The 19643-nt window shown below is 41.6% G+C and overlaps 1 protein-coding gene across 1 annotated transcript in view; it reads left to right on the top strand.

Moving 5' to 3' along the window:
• Positions 1 to 19643, top strand: part of rapgef5a (Rap guanine nucleotide exchange factor (GEF) 5a) — a 49833-nt gene that overhangs the window by 22739 nt on the left and 7451 nt on the right. Inside the window, exons 6-13 of the mRNA XM_080484674.1 lie at positions 147 to 228; positions 375 to 423; positions 572 to 645; positions 4849 to 5028; positions 11817 to 11962; positions 12977 to 13077; positions 17655 to 17733; positions 17886 to 18030. Of these exons, the coding sequence (XP_080340800.1) occupies positions 147 to 228; positions 375 to 423; positions 572 to 645; positions 4849 to 5028; positions 11817 to 11962; positions 12977 to 13077; positions 17655 to 17733; positions 17886 to 18030 (856 nt within the window). The remainder of the gene's footprint in view (positions 1 to 146; positions 229 to 374; positions 424 to 571; positions 646 to 4848; positions 5029 to 11816; positions 11963 to 12976; positions 13078 to 17654; positions 17734 to 17885; positions 18031 to 19643) is intronic.

The raw sequence follows: 19643 nt of genomic DNA on the forward strand, positions 1-19643 counted from the left end.
CATGCTTTCACTGACTGCAGTTCTGTCCTTGCTGTACCAGGGGGCAGCGTAGAGAGAGCTGCGTTTCTGCAGCAAACTTTTCACCTTTGTGCCACTCAAGACTTCGCTCCACAGTTGCAAATAAAAGCAATGTGTATCACTTTCAGGTCAGAGGAAGACTCTGAGGGCAACAGGGACATCTGCAGCGAGATCCTTCAGATGAAAGCTCTGGAGAGGCTCACTTCTACGGTCAGTTTGTACAATAAATGTGAGAGTTGATACAGTGACTGTTAAAGTGGGGGACCCATTCAGGCTCAAGCCAACAAAATCATTCCGAATACATTTTTCATGTAGTATTACATCTTGATGTGAGCGTTTTTTTAAAAAAATCACAGGTGCAAAGTGAGTTGGCTGCAGCCCTGGCCCGGAAAACTCGCAAAGCTTGTAAGTTGACATATAATTTCAGTGGTTGTTGTGTGTGTATGTGTGTGTTTTTTTTTCAATGTTGCCATTATGAGATGAAGTGTGATAAATAATCACCACATCGTCTAACAACTGAAAAAGCTCATTAGTCCTGTTTGATTGGTTACAGTATCAGAGCAGGACTCTGAGACGACGGAGACGCGCCACCAGGAGCCGAGCACGCCCAGCGAGGAGAGCAGTCCGGTGAGGACACACACACACACACACACACACACACACACACACACACACACACACACACAGAAAATCTTTCAAAGTTTTGACTGTACATAAAGCTCAGTTGTTTGTGAAGTATTTCTGAAAAACCCGGCAGTACAGTAGAACTATTCATCCCAGCTGAGCAGCTCTCGATTGGTTTAATATGCTTTTAATCTGCTTGCATCTTTGAAGATGTGCAATCCAACCTCTCCTCCTTCTCTCATGCTGCTTCTTTTCAAATCAAATCTGTGTTGTGGGGAAGCTGGAGACAATCCCACCCAACAATAGGCCAGTGCAGGGGACACCCTGGAGAGCTCGCCAGTCCATCACCAAACAGAGCGGCAGTTAAACACACTACAAGCAATTTAACACACTGACACCTGCAGGCAATTTCACCCTTTCACCTCAAACACAAGTTGGCGGCACTGTGCGCTATGAAGTCTGCTTATGAGAAGAAACTTTGGGTTTGCTTGTAAATATCAGTAGTTCTGTTTGGGTTTTTCTTTTTTGGGGGAGGGGGAAAGTTGCTCTCATCTTGATATGTTTGTGAATAAAGATGTGCAATTGTCAAATATTTATTTGTTTTAAAATGTATTTCTTTGAAGAGAATTAGATTTGTAAATGTGAGTCTAAAACTAACATGCAGAATAAAGTAGAATAATCCACCTTCAACATGTTTCTAAAATACATGTACAATCTTAATCTTGGCAAACCAGTGGCCGGTGTTCTGAATAAATAATGACGATTCTCACTTGATCAGTGCAGACATTAATCACTTTCAACATCCACGATCACTGATCATTATTCTCTTGTTCTGACTGCTTTGTTCTCTCTGAAAGGTCACAGAGTGCGAGTTGCATGTGCATGTATAAGTATAAATGCAGAAAATGGGGTCACAGCAGAGTGCACTGGGAGGCATGTTTGCTTTCTGGTCTCATCTCTGAACAGCCGAAACCTCTTTTTCTCTATTAATTATTCATCCTCTGATTACACCAGAGAGATGAGCAGAGAGGAGTAAAACAGCAAAAAGGAGAATCATTTAAACACAATTACACATATAGCTCTTTAAACAGTATGTCAGTGGCTTACATTTGTAGCTTGTAGATCTGTAATGTGAAAGAAATGGCCTCTTGCAGCCTCTCGGCACAAATGAAATTGGCTTTGTCTATTACTTTTGGGTCCAGCTGCACTAGCGCCTGATTAATCCTGGAGGCCTGACATGGTGGAAGGATAATAAAGCTTTCTTGTGTGTTCTTGACCCCAGTGATTTCATTATAAACTCTTATGTCCATTGGATGTGATAGAAATCCATTTGATCTGTCTCTCAGCTCAGTTTTTGCTCCACTCCGGATTCACTGTGGTCTGGAAGCACTGCTGTTCTCATTACCCACTTTTCTTTTCATCCTTTCGACACTACTGTATTGTGTTTTCTGCAGCTCATGCTAAGCTAATTATGAGCCGGGATCAAATTTGCTACTTGTTTTTCTTTTGTCCCACAAAAACAGAGGAGAAAAAAAAATGTAAATGGGAGGGAATACTTAGTAAAGTCGTCCGGCTTTGAAAACAACTGTGGTTAACGGCCCGTCACACTTCTGTCTCTCTTTTCTCTTTCGCTGATTACAAGCCCATTTAACCGGTTTTGTTGCTAATGCAATTAGATAAGTTTAAAACAAATTATACACACAATGAAAACAGATTTAAAGTCAATTGCAAATGGATGTAGGCATTTAAGATCATTAGCATCTGAATACGGCGGCTCAGTGGGATGCTTTGACGAAAAATATGGAGAAATTTTGTGACGGTGCAGTAAAATCTGTGAACTTTGTCTGTTAGATTAATCCTCTACCCCAGGCTGGAATTTATAATCACTGTGTGCACCAAACAGACTTTAATTATTCAGTCTGTTTAATTTAAGATGAGACAGGACAAATACAACTACTGTGCTGGACAAAATGAATGCCAGCCTTTGTTTTTAAGTAAAATTGAAGAATATAATATGTTTTCTCACAAGGCTGTCCAAGTAATGGAGAAAAAAATATATATTTCATGTGAAATTGAACTTGTACCCATTTCAAGTCTTTTGCTACAAGTGACGCATCATGGGAGTGGGGGTTCAGTTTAAAGGCGCAGTGCATATATATTACAAGTAATGAGGATGATTGTACAGGAAAGTATATTTTTGGAAACAACATAATATTTGATTTTGTTTAATGCCATGAATATCACTTTTAACCACAAATACAAACATTTCTACACAATATTGGGCTTTTGATTGTCTTAGTATGTAAAGGACTCTTAGTGCAATGGAAAAGGAAAGCAGATGGATCAATGATCTATGAAAATGATAATGAAATTATTTAAAGGAACATTTATGGTACATTTCATTCTCTTTATAGAAAATATCATAAATAGTATAAGAAATGACTCAGACATGTTTATTATACCTTATGATAATCAGCCCAATAGTTATTTGACATTCAAGTATCCTTTCCAAGCAGTCCTGATGATTAATGGATGAAGAAACGTGTTACTCAGTATTTGAAAATTAGGTTTGAGGTGAAGCTGTTGTGGGCGGTCGTGACTGAAGTTGTTCATCAAACCCTCGGTGGCGGTTCAGTGAACTCCACTGTCCAACCAATGTGCACACTGTTTGTGTGTGATTGTGCAAATGAGTGTGTCAAAGACTGAATATACAGTATAAACCCCTTTAAGACTGGGAAATGCTGTAAAAGCCACTATAAAATTGGAGTCCATTTACTATTTCGGTCTGTCAGCAAAACTTAAACTCAATGCACACACAGCATTGTCAACTGTCCAACAACACATCTTCACTTAAATCACACTGGAAATCTTTGGCTGGAGCTGATGGCTCCCTCTACAGTAATGAGCCTAAAATACATCACAGTGGTAGAGAGTCAGAGACCATCAGTAGACAGTCGCAGAAACTCTTAAGAGGGATACAAAAGACTCTTTAAGGCTGTTTTTAATGCCAAAATTTCCTGCACCCAAAGAACATTAAAGGTAACTGTGTTATGAAACGTTTTTTTCACACTACTAGATCTTTTCGTCATCATTGTTCAACAACTTTTGAGTTTTGTGTAATATTGAGAGTGTTGAATTAACTTATTTGCATTTGCATTGCACTTTCTGCAAGTTTTAGCCTGTCATCGAGCTCAAACACAAGATGGAACTTATGATACCAAAGAAAAATACATGCACGCAGAAAGACAGAACACCGAAAAAAGGCTCACAGGAAGCAGCAGGGGACAGCAGACTGTTTGTGATATGGTGTTTTTGTGTGTACGTGGCTATTTTACCAGATAAGAGCTACCATACAAGGGAGGGGAGGTTATTTTCTTAGTAAACAATGAATGATGTTCTGCATGGGTGTGTGTGTGTTACCCTCTGCTGGAGCATGGTACCGTGGGATAGTTGAGCTCACAGGAAAGGTTACCCAATCCCCCCCTAAGGAAAATAAACTAACCTCGCCACCACACCATCGCTAATAAGCATAATACCAGTAGCAAACCAGGGAGTCACACAAAGGGATGTTTTCAGTCTTCAGGTCAATCCAAAGCAACAACATTATAATATATTAGTACATTCAAGTTTTTTCCCATTTCTGACACTCCTGCCTATTGTTCCCATTTATAAGCTTTTTATGTTCCTCAGCCAAACAGGATTGTAACACATTTCTGAGACCCATACATAGAGGGAAGGACACACACACACACACACACACACACACACACACACACACACACACACACACACACACACACACACACACACACACACACACACTCCCGCCCACTCATACTACTAATCACACACACTCACTCTTACTCCGCCAGATCCTCTGACACAGAGCAGTGAGACTGAGACAATGAGAGAAGTGCAACAGATAAAAGAATTACTCGCTGTAACAGAAAGAATGGGAGACAAGGAAGAATAACACAGAGGACAAGATAAGATAGAAAGGGACCGAGGATTATCATTTCTTCTCATTTTCCTCTTATGGACTTGAAGTGGCTGCTGAGAACTTGTCATTGCATGTTTCTGGATTATGCATAAACCGGACGAAAACTTTCAACCTTCTTGATTCTGTTCCACAAACGCACTGTGACGGTGTCTGCCATGTCTTGGGACTGCGGGTTGAGATATGTCTTCATGCCCCCTGTGTTGCAGCTGGGCGGGATGTGTGCGTTGCGGGACGGCGGTGGCAGTGGTGGAGGCGGGCTGGGGACGGTGTGTGGCCGTGAGGAGCTGACCAGCCGGCTGGGGCTAGAGGCCGTCCAGCGGCTGGCGAAGGACGGCTGCCGGCTGCTGCAGAACCACAACTATCGTCTACCGGACAGGAACCAAGCGGTGAGTGGAGAGTGTGTGATGGCGGCTTTGATAACCTGAAGTGGCATTAATACCACGCAGTGTATCTTCTAGACTCATGATCCACTGTGCAATCTGCAGAGCGTATCGCGGCTTAATGGTTAGTGTGAGTTGAGAGGAATGGCCGTCATGTGGTAAGTGTTGTCATGACTGACGTCATTTTTAAGCACACAGACGCTTCAGGTCTGAGTCACTCATGGGTTCAAGTCGGGAATGATATGTGTAAACACTCGCTATTATTTATAGTATTTCTGTAACTTTAAAGGATAAGCTTACAGCCGTCCACTGCACCTCGTGTGCATGCACAGAGATTGGCTTCACTTAGATCGCTTCAACAACCACCAGCTCCTCAGCTCGTCTAATGTGGGTATTAATAATGGCTTAGTGTGATGTAATCTCACACTCACTCTTACCGTCCGTCAAGTCAGTGTGTGTCAGTTTGCAGGCTGGAGCTTATAATCATTTGTGGGAGCCTGTGTGTGTAGGTTCATGCACTGCTGGCGCTGCGGCAGGCTGAGTCAGTGCACGTCGATAATGAGCAGGGTGTTAGTGAAGGATAATCCCACCCTACCGTACACCTGAGGGCAGGAAACTTAAGCAAACGCCGTCTGATTTCGCGCTGCGTCATCATGTGTGTGTGTTTACTGCCCTTGTTTGAGTTTGACTGATTTGCAGCTTTTGGGATTTTCCAAAGTGAGCATCATTTCACTTTCACTCCTTGCAAGTATTCAAAAGTTAAAAAAAAAGGGAGATGCACCTTTTAGGTAGGCAAGTTAAAGCCGCTATGCAGCAGAGAGAGAGTTTAACTAGACTCATCCGAATGAACTGTACACTAATGTGTTTAATTCAAACATTAAGACATCTTAGGTAACTCAGCTTTCATTTGGATAAACTTCATGACGATCACTGATCCTGCATCATTTGTTACTGCTAAATCTATAGGTGGTGCAATAAGTTGTCTAGTTTGTCGATTTTAAAAACTATTTTACCCACAGCGTGTTGTGTTTCTTATACTAATAAACGGCAATGTTTTAAATAATTATTTTGGATACTGAGTTCTAGTACACTCTGTTCCCCAATTATCTTCACATCTAATGGGAATCAATCAATTTGACGTCTTCATCTTCAATAGTTTTCTTTGTTTAGAGTTTGACTGTTATGCAAATTTCTGCATTGAAAGTCTCATGTAAAAGACGAGATTACTAATGTCGCACCTGAACGTTTACCCTGCAAGCAGATGAATGTTTTGTCAGTTGGATAAAATAGGCAAAACACAGAAAGAAATCAGTGCACACCGTCCCTCATGTCAGGCAAAATAGGAACTAATGAAATCGCTGCTGTTTTATATTTTCAGTACTTGTATGCAGTTGTTTTGCAGTTTCTCTTAAAAACAAGGTCAAACGAGAGAGCGTCACTAGAACATAGAACCAGAGCAGTCTTGTTATTGTGAACTGATGTTGGAGACAAGAAAGAGGAAAATATTAGTTTGACTCGCATGAAAATGTGACCTGACGTCATCGTTATCGTTGCTGCGTCCACTGACAGCTTTCCATTACCGCAGTGAAAACCATATGTGGCAAAGGGGTTGTTGTTTGTCATTATATATAAAAAAAAAACACTCCTCAGAATTTGATGATTGACCCTGCAGTCAAGCATAATATTTGTCAGATTGTGTTAGCATTTAAAAACCCAGTCAATACAGTAACAGGTCTGTTCAGCTGTCTCACTCTCACTCTGCACAATCCTGAATCAAGCAACAAGCTCCAGACCAATCTCTCTTACTGGGTTGTCATGGTGATTTATTTTTTCTTTAACTTTCTCTTTTTTTTTTCCGTGACAGATAAGCTCTGACAAACCGGTGTGGGCTGTTTCCATAGTGACATAAAACTCATGTTGTCATTTGAGTGCTTTAGGTGCATCTCTGACTCCGAGTCACTTCTGACTTGCGTTCTTATGCTGCTGCTTTAAACACAAGCATCATAGTTCATCAGAGGTCAGCCTGCAAGGGGGATTATAGAAGGTCACAGCATGCATGGCACGCAGTGTTTGGGCAGCCTGCGCTACTGTCTAACAGCGGTGTGAATTATACTGTGTATGTGTGTAAGTACGATTGCACATACAGTTTGTGTACTGCTGTCCTGAAGCCATTGTGTTTTCTTATTCTTATCCATTTCCAGGAATCAGGCCTGGAGCCATCACAGCACAGATATGACTCTGTCACTAGCCCCACACACTCACACACACACACACACACATACACACACGTTGGTAGGAACAGGAAGGGAACAGAGTGTTTCCTTTTAAGCTTTCCGTGAAACCCACCTTTCCTCTGAACAATATTATCTCACACGGTGCGAGTGTGTGTGTGTGAGAGAGAATGAAACAAGACAGTACAGGGATAAACACAGAAGGTAGAAAAGAGGCTTTCTCGCACACAGATATTCAGTTCTACCAAAGCTGACCATGCAGCGGATCCTTTACTTGCCATTTCTCAAACTGAACTCTTCAGAGTGTGTGTGAGTGACGCTTGACCCCATGACGAGTGCAGCAAGCAGCCGCTCCCCCTGGTCTCTGTTTTCTGTTCCAATATCTCAAACCTCTGGAGCATAAAGTCTGCCCATTTCAAGGCAGAAAAAAGTGAGTGAAGGAAGGGAGGAGAGCTGGAAGTACAGATGGTTGTATCGGTGGAAAGGACAAAATAACACCAGGAAATAGACTGACGCACCTGTTAGTGAAGGCAGGCGACGATGCAGAGCACTTTTTGAGAAAGAAGAGTAATACCCTTTTAAAATTCCAGAAATGTCATGTCCAGCTTCAGCCTGTGCTATTTGTGACTATTGAAGCATGGATAGTGTAACGGCCTATTTCATATGTTGATTCTGTTGGCAGACATCAAAACTAAAACAACTAAAAAAAAAGATCATTTAACTTGTAAAGCTCTCTTTGTGCCATGGATGTCTTCCACTGTCTGATAGATGTTTCGTTTTATTTGAGGTGTTTGTGGAAGTGACACAGCAGTTTCATTTTAAATCTCCATTTTTATTAGTCACTGTTTTCTGGCATTACTCACTTTCCCCCGCACTTCTCACTTTTTTTTTCACAGTCTCTTGCCTTTCTTCTTGCTCTCCTTCCCTGTTCTTTCTCCCTCCCTCTGTCCGTCTCTATTGCATAACTGTCTGACCCCTCTGCTACCCAATGTCCAAATTCCTTCTTTGTATATTTTTTTCTTCATGACTGACATTCTTTCTCAGGACAGAATAATGTTATTTTTGCAAATTGCCATTTGCCCCGTTGTTATTTATGGACTAACTGTGTGAGAATCTATGTGATATTCACACACAATTTGCGGCATGTCGAATAACTTTATAATTTCGGCAATTTGTGACAGGAAGCTATTTGATCATGAGTGTGTATGTGTGTGTTATATCACTGCCCACCTCTTTCCATTCTTTGCCTTGAGTTGTTTTTCTTGGCCTCTTTGTAAAGAGTGTGTGTGTTGTTGGAAACATCAACAATTTGTTGCTGCATCAGAAACACAACATTTGCTTCTATGTTTTTATAATGGTTGTGTGTGTGTGTGTGTCTGTGGTTACATAATGTGATTTTTTTTCACTGTATATCTAGATTACAGTATTTTTCCCTTTACTAAATGTCTAGCTTTGTAGAGAAACAGGAAAGGTCTGGAGAGGAGACGTCTGATAAAACCGGGGCTGCTTTGTTCTGTGACTCCAGCTGACGTGCTCATATTTCACGTCCCCTTTTGACCACTTTGTAAACCCGTTATCTTGACCTCTCATCTGGGTTGTGTGGGTGCGGTTTTGGTGCCAGTCCAAAACATAATTAATGGCATGGAGTGTCAGATCTCCTTAAATCACCTGTCACCGCTGCACTTATCGCTCTGTTGTATCTTAGCGTTTCTAACCACTTCAGGAAGTTTATTTCATCAACTTACACAAAGAGCTGATAATAAAAAATGTTCTTTGAAGATTAGTCACAAGTGGGTTTTACTATTTGTTTGGCTGTTTTCTTTTAATGAGTGTTTACACATAAACAGAACCAAGAAATCCTGAATGTGAAACTAGAAATAATAATTGTGATTTCATTTACATTCTGCACCCTGTCAGACACTTTAATTCTATCCAGTTTGGACTATTTGCAACTCTAAATGCATGCATGGACATTTTCCCCTCTTTTTTGAATGGAGAAAGTACGTTCTCCACAAGACAAAGACTCATAAGGTTGCAGTTCAAGTAAAACCAAATGAACTTGACCAAAGTCAAATTGCAATTTCACAGCTTAGCAATTTTGTTTTATTCTGTAAAATACATACAAAAGGCTCAACCAACAAAGTGTTGTGTTTTTACTCATTTGGAGATAATATGACACAGAAAACCACCCGAGGGGAAGGAGGTAGTGGCTGCCAAACATCTGTCTCATACTGCAGTGGAATATAAGTCATCAGGGCATGTCTACACATAAAGGCAATCACGGAGAAAACCGCACTGAAATCTTGTTTTGTCTGACCCAACTCGGCTCTCGCCTGCTGTATCTGGATCAGACGCCTGCTTTTAAAATACTCACACAATTTCTGTGTTTTTGTGTTTACTTGTTGTTTCAGTTTCTAGTCTGTAGTGGCCTCAGTTTATCTTATAACTTCCTGTTGTTGAACTCCAGATTAGATTTTGGATTCCATTTTCTAATTCTTGCATTGTTTTTCATGTTAACAGCTGTAGTAATTCTTAAGCCACAGCTATTTTCATTTTTTTTCTTGTACATGAGCAGCACTGATCTTGTGTAATTGTGGGTCATAAATGTATTGGTTTATGAGTAAATCGGCAGAGAGACAAGTCTGCACAAGGAGCCCTGTTCTCTTTGTCCATGGTGTTTGCTGCTCACTCCTGGCTGCAGAGACAGAACAGAAAGGAGGAGAGCGACACAGCTTCTTTATCTTTTCTCCTGTCCCCTGCCTTTGATCTCCCCTCTCTCTTCTTCTTTTTTTTACTCCTCCTCCTCGGGCCCTTTCTTATTGTGCTCCTTTGTTCATCTGAAGCTCTGTTGCCATTGTACCGGACTGTCTCAGCAGGTGTGTGCACGCGCATGTGTCACAGTCACGGATCAATTCACTGTTCATTTTCTGGAGAGGGAGATCACTTCAATTGTAAGCCCCACATTCCTAGTCGTCCTCATAGTAATTTATCACACAATGCCAGTTTTTCTTTAGACAGGAAATGCAGTATTTCTCTTTGATGCGGCCGTTAGAGTCTGTGTCTGCAGGTGTGGGAAAAGTATGAAGCTGTTTGCCAATGTGCTGGAGAAACATTTAATGTATACAGCCTTAACAATACATATTTATTTGAGACAACCATGTCAATATTTCAAAACAGGCTGTGGCACAGAGAACTATTCACATGTGGCTTGAATTTGTCATAATATCAGTTTACCTTGCACTTGTAGATTGCATGAATACAATTGAAGTTTATTGCCATTTGTACTAGATGGAACAAATGCATTACTCCTAGTTAGCTTTATAAAGAATGTGGGCAAATACCTTGACGTTTGAACAAAAGCTAAAAATATAGAGAAGGAGTGAATGAGCAAACGACAGTGTTTCTGAACCTGAGCAGCAGTTTGCAGCTGGGAGTCACGCCTGCTCTCAGTGCTTTAACACCTGAGGGCTCAAATATGTTGACCTTCAGCTTTTGTGCCGTGTTTTTACAAAGATTTTACACACTGAAAAGGTGCAAAAGTGTAAAGCAAGATTGACAAGATGTAGCAAAGTAAGAACAGTTTCCTTACTTAAAAAAGGTGTTACTAGTTTTATCACTTTAAACAATGCTAAGTGAGTTCACAGAGGAGAAGCCAATACTTGGCGTGACCACCTTTTGCACCCACAATGGAATAACTCCACTAAATTCAATTTATAGACAGTTCTTCAAGCAATTCAGGAGGAAAGTTGTTTGAAACACCTTTTCACTTACATACACAGAAGCTCAGACTTTCTGATGATCTAGGCTGGCTTGTCTTCTTAATACTCTGCATATAATCTCAAACAATCTTATTGTACTTTACTGCAGAGTAAATCTGTAACCAATCAGGTGTTTTCTTGTTGGTGTCTGCACCATGGAATAATACTATTTTCTTTACATGCACCTGCCATATGATGTTTGCATGATTCTGTGGATTTGCACTTAGGTTGCTAAATGGCTTTTTTCATACTCAGGCAGGTTAATATCCTATTTATTTAAAATAAAGTAAAATACATTGATTTAGACATCTTAAGTGTTGTTGTCAAACTATTTATAAAGATGGAGACAAAAGTTTTTCCAGGTATGGACATTGAGCATTGGAGCTGGGCGAGTTTCAAGTGACTCAAGTGAACCGGATCACATTACTGAGTGACTCAGGTTTACCCAGAGTCCATAAAAGGAATCGCTTTTACCACCACCACTGGGCATGAGTGGCTTCATCAGGCTTGTACTAACGCCACGAAGCAGGGGACAGATCATTTTCTTCTGAGGTCACGTTTTGGCTTTTGCTTGGTCTAATATATCATAATTTATCGTGGCAGTGTACAACTCAAAAGGAAACAAGCCCATAAACATGAATTAAAGGAGTTACATGATACCCTGCTTTTGTTATTTTTTGCTCCATCTGCATTGTTTTGCATTTGTAAGAACACGTCACATCATCACTCCCTAATTGCCTCCCGATAATTCCCGCTTCACTTTCTGATGTTTCCTTTTCTTCGTTCCCTCTCTTTTCTTGTTCAGGAGGCTTTGGGGAGGGTTTGCTTGAAGGAGAGAGGACGGGACGTGTTGGTGTTGCAGAGAGTGACGTCGTCCGTGACGTCGCCATCGGACCGCCCCTCGCCCACATCGTCAGGGGGCGGCTCCAGAGAAGAGGACTGTGACAAGAGGTCAGTTCCTCCTCTTACATAATGACGGCCTTCCAAAACTAACAGTAGCAACAAAAACATAATCACAGTGTTCCTCCCTCTGTTCTGTCAACTTGTGTGTGTGTGTGTGTGTGTGTGTGTGTGTGTGTGTGTGTGTGTGTGTGTGTGTGTGTGTGTGTGTGTGTGTGTGTGTGTGTGTGTGTGTGTGTGTGTGTGTGTGTGTGTGCGTGCGTGCGTGCGTGCGTGCGTGCGTGCGTGCGTGCGTGCGTGCGTCTAAGATAATGTATGCGTTAGCTTCTGGCAGAGCGAAGTAAGAAGAGAAAGGCTTTTTGTTTTCAGCGGAAAGACAATAAAGTTCCCTCTAATACTGCTTTGTTTCCTTTTACACATTAGTGTATCTGTGAAGGATTCTATATGTTGTTGTTATCTGCGTTTTTTTCCAGTGCAATTCCTTCTGCAGTGTCCGTGGTTGTAACTAAGTCAGTTCGTGTAAAGTCCTAAGGCTCAATGCAGGGAGTGTCGGTGACAGGCAGGTTAAGTGGGGGTGTGTGTGTGTGTGTGTGTGTGTATACAATTTTCACCATCTTCAGGAGCAATCAGTTCCCTCCCAGTGCTACTAAGAGCTGTCGGGGAGAGGTTTTAATCTGTGGAGCTTTTAGCCGACAGGGGTAGACGGCAAGGCAGCCTACCCCAAAGAGGAGCTCCCCTCTGCAGGGCTCGGCGGAGCGCTGATCACGCTTACTATTCAGTTATGAAGATGACCTCTGAGCTAGCTACACTTGCAGAGGCAGAAGAGGATCTAGATGAAGATGATGATGATGACGACAACGACGACAGTGATGACACGAGCAATCATGACGACAATGGCAGCACTTCAGAGACCTGTACTTTTGATGTGCCCTATTTTCGCTACATTGATGACGACGGTGTGGACGGCATGGACGGCATGGACGAAGAGAGCAAGGGAGGGTGGAGGACTGGAACTCTGTACTCTTGCTGTACTGAGGAAGACTCCTCTCACTCTTCTTCTTACAGATACGTGGTGGTGTCGGGGACGCCGCTGAAGATCTTGGAGCATCTGCTAAGTGACCTGAGACTGGATGACCAAAGAGGGGCACCGGAGAACAGGGAGAGCGGTAAATTTGGACAAACAGACACACACACACACACACACACACACACACACACACACACACACACACACACACACACACACACACACACACACACACACACACACACACACACACACACACACGTCTTTGGCAAGGATCGTGCACAGACCTGCATCATTGTGAAAGTACATATACGAACAAAGCGACTGTCTCCATAGGATATTTAAAGAAATATAAAATGTCGACAAGAATTTTTTGGTGAAAAAAATGTTTTTGTTTACTTTCTTTTGAAGTGAGTCTCAAAGCAGCTGAAATGTTTGGGCCCTTTGACCGGTGGGATTTGTAACATCAATCAACGCACCTCCTCTCAGAGGAATGTCTTTCTTGGTTCTGCACAACAAGTTCCAACACACCCCGTCCTGGACCTTTCAGTTTCTTTGATTTGCCCCACAGCGGGGTGAGACCCAGGAGGGTAGGCACTTCCCATCGGTAATTCACTCTGTTGTTTTGTGGCTGCATGAGTCAGCCCTGGCAACACATGCAGGTGTGAACGTGTGCTCGCTCAGCCGTGTCATTGCCTCTAAATGTGAAGAACATTCAGGAGGTTAAATGCTCTAATGAGTTTGTGAAAATACCTGCTTCGGGATGCTGGAGGCATTTTCTGCAGCAAACAATTTCAGTGGACTGTTAACTGTCGTATCTCATTTTCACAACCTCCCCCCCCCCGCTACATTCAAGTCTCTGTGTTCCTCGGATAGAGCTTAAGGTGTGGCTGTGCTGCTTCGCCGTTGGGGGTCATTTTGTTACTTGTTTTTATTGCTGAACGGTGAGCTCATAGAAAGTGATTAATGCAGCAGATTTGATAACAACAATAAAGGGAGGTAGTGTTTACAAACAACCAGTTGACATGTTTTGATGGGTCCACAAACCAAAAGGAACACAAATAAATGTTTTATTTAGTACCATGATTGCTATTAAGTAATTTCATCTCCATTTATGAATTAATTCATTGTAAATTAACTGAACGTTTACTATGCAATATGTCAATCCGTGGTGACTGATGACTACAACAAAGGCAATGTTCTGGGTTCATTTTAGTTAAAAATGCCAATCTTGGAAAATCACTAGAGAAATGCTGGTTAGTAAAAATACAAGCCAATTACTTAGATCTCCACTTCTAATTCTTCTCATTAAATTCAATGTCACAGTAAAGCCCGAGTCCATTATGGTCATGTTTTCGTTAGACATTACACATCTGGGTCCCAACTTGGATTTTAAACAACCCTGCTCTTGCCTGTTGGCGTCGTTTCCAGACAAGGCGCCTTTATGCATCAACTCCTCAGCACTACCAGTTCCCAGCAGTCCACAGGGAGCCATCTCACTGAATTGCAGGAAGCGAATGAAGAAAGAGGGAGAGACAAATGTGGGAGAGGAAGAGTGAAGGAGGGAGAGAGAACTGAGATGGCCTTTGTGGAGGATTCCCGCCCGATATTTATTCACTGAAAACAGAAAAGGCAGGCTTTTAAAAAAGAAAAGAAAAAAAAAAGTGGGAACAGAAGGAGAGGCAGAAATAGGGATGCAGAGTTTATGTGCATGCTCGGCTGTCTCTGCATCCGTGGACGTGTCTGACTCGCGGCTCCATTGTGCTTGTACATGCAAGTATATGACTTTATCTGAGTGTATTTGTGTGCATGTGTCGGCCCTCTGGGGTGTTGCTGAGCATCACTGCGCCGTTTCAGGGGGCTTAGCTGTGCAGCATGTTGAACAGCCTCGAACACGCTTCCATAAAGAGAGAGAGAGAGAGAGAGAGTGAGTGATTACCCAGCCACCCCTCTCCTCGTACACATAAAAACACACACACAACAAAAAACACAGCAGCAGATTACGGCGATTAGTTCAGCACACATGCATTTTCTGTCGTTCCCCAACCTCACTGTAGATAAATTCCCCAAGGTCAGAACTGAATGAGTTATTCATCAGGGTGCTGTGTGTGTTTGGATGTGTGTGCGCCGCGGTGTCTATGAGTGCATGTGTTTGACTTTGTGTGTGCCAGCGGGCAAACGCAGAGGGCATATGTTGAAGATGAAAATGGATATTTATCATCACAGAGAGCTGAGAGAGAGTGAGCGTAGGAGGAGTGAAGTAGCGGGGGAAAATGTAATCGGCAAGAAGGAGAAAATGAAAAAGGGGGTGAAGGGAAGGGGGGTGGAAGACGAGGATAGTTTGGGATGGAGAAAGTGAGGAAAGGAAATGGAAAGAGGGGAAAAAAAACTGATAGCTGGTCAAGAATGAGCTCCGCAGCCGTACCAAAGAGAAAAGCGCTCCGGAAAAAGAAAGTGACAGGAAAGTAAGTCAGAAGGGTTTTGAAAAAGTGATAAGCTCGGTCAGACCTGCCTAAAAATATTTCGAGAGAAAGTTGTGTTTTTATTTTTAAAGAGAAGACAGTTGATCAAATATTAATGCCGTGGCCTATGCTCAGTCTTCTATAATTGATTTCTTTGCTCTCTGCCTAACAGAGCCATATTTGGGTCACACATTTTCCCAGGGATAGAGTTTGACGACACACACACACACACACACACACACACACACACACACACACAATGGCTCATTACCCATCTGCCTCTTGGGCCTTGGGCTGCGTATGTTTGGTTCTAAGCATTGATCACCTGCTGAGTTTTTCACACACAGTCTTGCACTTTGCTTGCTCTACTCTGATAAATTACCTTGGCAATTGTTATAAATACGAGAAAACAGAGACAAATCTACTCTCCTCTATGTGCTGTAGCTCTTTGTAATAGTGAGATCCTCAGTTTGCTTATGCACAGTTTGTTTTAAAGCCTGTAGTGTACAGTGGGATTCTGGAGCCTTGTTCACTGAAATCCACCTCCTGTTTTGGTTTAAAAAAATGTCGGAAGTGATGAAGACATGACAATAAATAAACATGTCCTGAGATAAACACGTTGAGCTGAAAGAGTCTGAGATGTTGTGCGTGACAGAGTGGAGTCGTACAGTTTGAGTTGAGAGTTGATTTACACGTCCACTTGAACTACTTTATAGGACACTAATTGAAATACCACACCCCAAGCTCTTATCTCAGGATAATGAAATGTTTTAAAGCCAGTATTAATGTTCATGCTATGCTAATCATTAGAACTAAATTCATACATTTTCACCATTAATTGATTAGAACTTCAATAAATGGGATTAATTTCTGGCTGAGTATCTATAATAGATTAGTATTTAATCAAATGCAACCATTGTTCTGTGATGTAATCTATTATTTGAAAAAAGTAACTTCAGTATGACTTATTAAAAAATGTTCATGGATTAGTTTGCTCCAGCATTTTGTCGATTTCTCGTAGTTTATTTATCTTTGTCAAGAGATATTTGTTTTCATTGCTGTTGGTTTGATTCTTTGTCTGCTGAGGAAGAAGACACCATTTCTAGAGAGATCCTGATCATATTCTGGATACTAAATCCACGATAAAGTAAAAAGAAAATACCAAATGCGACCTCGTAATAAAGCAAGTGGTGGTAGAAAATTTAATCTAAAGATTGATCATGGAGGGTAAATCTTGAATGTGCAGCCAGCGTCCCCAGAGGAGTTTCAACCTGTCCCACAAGTAGAATAAAGAAACTTACAAACAAATAATAATAATAATAAATAATAATAATAATAAATAATAATAATAATAAATATGAGGAAACAAATATATAGGAGATTATTTTACAAATATACTCACCTCTATATCATATAAACGAGGGATTGGAAACGTTGATCAAAAGAATTAGCAGCTTGAGAGATTGGGCACGTTTAAAAGGACAACATGAAACCATCAATCTGTTCTCCCTCTTTGTTTATCCGAGCCACTGTGTCTCTAGTTTTAAAAGTCCATGTTGAAGATGTGATTTTGTTTTCCTCTGCTCATCATCGGGTAGAAAAAAGGTATTTGACAGCTATAAACACTAGTGGTTTGGTGAGCACTTTCTTCCCATTGGGTATCCTGGATGATTTTGGTGGCTCTACTGGAGGATAAAATGGACTTTTAGGTGTTATTCCTGCTGCTACATTGTCTGAATCATCATATATTGTTTCTCTCACACATATTGTATATTTCCACTTGAATGTGTGTTTGGTGTTGTGCAGAATTCTGCCATGATGGTGAGAGACTCTCTTTCACTTTGTCTACATTGAAAAAAAATAAACTCACTAAATTCTGCTTTTCATCGTCCTGTAATCATCAACACAGGATGATATTCTGTTTGTGTTCTTTTTTAGTGCCAGGGTCAGGCAGTTCGTGTCCACTTAAAGCATTAGCTGCACGTACGCCGATGCCTTCACAAACAGGTCAATCAAGTATTTCATGACGTGTAATTTTTTCATCATACTCCCAGTCTGTCAAAGCCTTTGAATATGAGTAAATCTTTTTTTTTGTAATACACTTCTAATGAATGAAAATGAATGACTTGAGGAAAGTGTACTATTCCTTGCTTGTGCAGACAAGATAAACCTGACGGTGTACAAAGAGACCAGAACATTCACAAGGAGTCCAGTTTTCCATTGACGTGACGACAACGTGTTCTCTTTGTTTCAGAAATGCTGCTTGATGACTTCTTGTTGACCTACCTGGTGTTCATGTCCACTAATGACCTCTGCCAAGCCCTGCTGGGACAATATCCTTCCTGACACACACACACACACACACACACACACACACACACACACACACACACACACACACACACACACACACACACACACACACACACACACACACACACACACACACACACACTTCTCTGTTGTCTCCTTGACTGGTGGTCACCTATAGCAGTGCCCGTTGCAGGGGCCAGGAGGAGGGCAAAGACGCCCTCTTCAGGAAGCGTAAGGTTCTGCAGCTGGTGTCCCACTGGACCAGACTTTATAAAGACTTCCTCAAAGAAGAGGAGCACGTCAGGAGCTTCATGAAGGTAAAGCTGCGCCGGCCTGCCTCATCCTTTCTGATTGTTTTAAGTCTCACCTCCCGGTGCTTTGTACCTCACCGCTTTAATGAGTTTGATCCTCTGGTGTCCTTTCACATATCGCTGAGAGCCATCACAGCCTCATTTATCTTCATTTGTGTCTCTGTCTTGTTTAAGAATGGGGTTGTCATTCCTGGAGTTCGGCTTGCTACTCATTAAGTGTGTGTTCGAGTACCCTTTTAGTGCTTTCTATTACTGGGATCTTGCTTTGAACTGAACTATAGCTAGGTTTTTTCACATTGATAAAACCTTGATAATGTTTATATCTCCTCTGATTAAAAAACATTAAAAAAAACCATGTGCTTCCATGTGATCCAGTGAGGTACAATGGTGTTTTAATCTTGATGTGTGTGGGTTTTTGTGCATTACTTAATATGTTAAACACAGACATACAGATTTATCTCACTGTGTTCCTGTTATTTCCACTTGGGATGTCTCTGCCAACGGTGACATCAAAAGAGCAGGACGCAGATACGCATCTAAATACACACAACACAATCACAGGCGTAAAAGTCCACACACTCTCCAATCACTTGTCCCTCCGTAACCTGACAGCTCCATTGCTCGGTGCTGGGTTGCCATGGAAACCAAAGTGGTAGTGTTGGCATGGGTATAATCTCATATGGAGTGCATAACCCAGGTGATAGTTGCCTAGTAACAGAGGAGCGAGCGAGAAATTGGGATTAGAGGCTACGGTGGGTCAATGGCAGTGATAAAGAGGACGTGCAGAGGTGTGTGCATGTGTGCAGCTATGATGGCCTCCCTCAGATGACAGTAAATAGAAGGGAAAATTTGTGAATTTTTCAGAAGATTGGCAAAAAAGAAACTAACCAAAAACTAAAAGCAAGAACACAAAATAAAATGACTGTTCTCATAATGGCTTGAATGCAGCGGCCAACTGCCTCCAGTTACCTGATGAGCCCCCCTGCAGCCAGCCAGAGACCTGCCACGCCAGCAACACACACAAACAACCAACACAGACCCCCTGCAGAAAGCCACAGGGCCACCACATGATTAATACTTATTAGTTTCTCCTCCTGAGTGAAGAGAACTTCAGCTGACGTGAAAAATATGAGAAAATAATATACCATATGCGTTTTCATACTTACAAGCTCTCTGCAACACACATGATCACAATCAGAGTGCAAAGTCACATTAAATACAAAAAAACAGAATTGGTCTGATGTTTATTAGTTATGTCACCTACCGACTCAGCATTACTTAGAATTGTCTCCTTGTCACAAAATTCAGACAATGTTTATAAAAGAATCGCCAAATGTAAACATCATGCTACACAATCTATTTAATTGTCGCGTTAATATAAACAATGGGTAGATTGATATAAGTGTGAAGATTAATGGAATTCATCATTCAAATAGTCGCCTAAGTTTGAACAGGGAGCTTAGTCCCAAAAGCCTAAAGATCTAGTTTGTGTGCCAATGTGTTGATAAACTAGCCAACATAATTACCTTTATATGATAGGCATTTGCCAGTGTTTGTCTTTTGCTCTGTAGCTGTGCATAAATCACGAGGAGCAAGTGACTCTGCTGATTGATATGCAG

Source organism: Lipophrys pholis (genome assembly GCF_963383615.2).
Source record: "Lipophrys pholis genome assembly, chromosome: 17".
Classification (NCBI taxonomy): Eukaryota; Metazoa; Chordata; class Actinopteri; order Blenniiformes; family Blenniidae; genus Lipophrys; species Lipophrys pholis.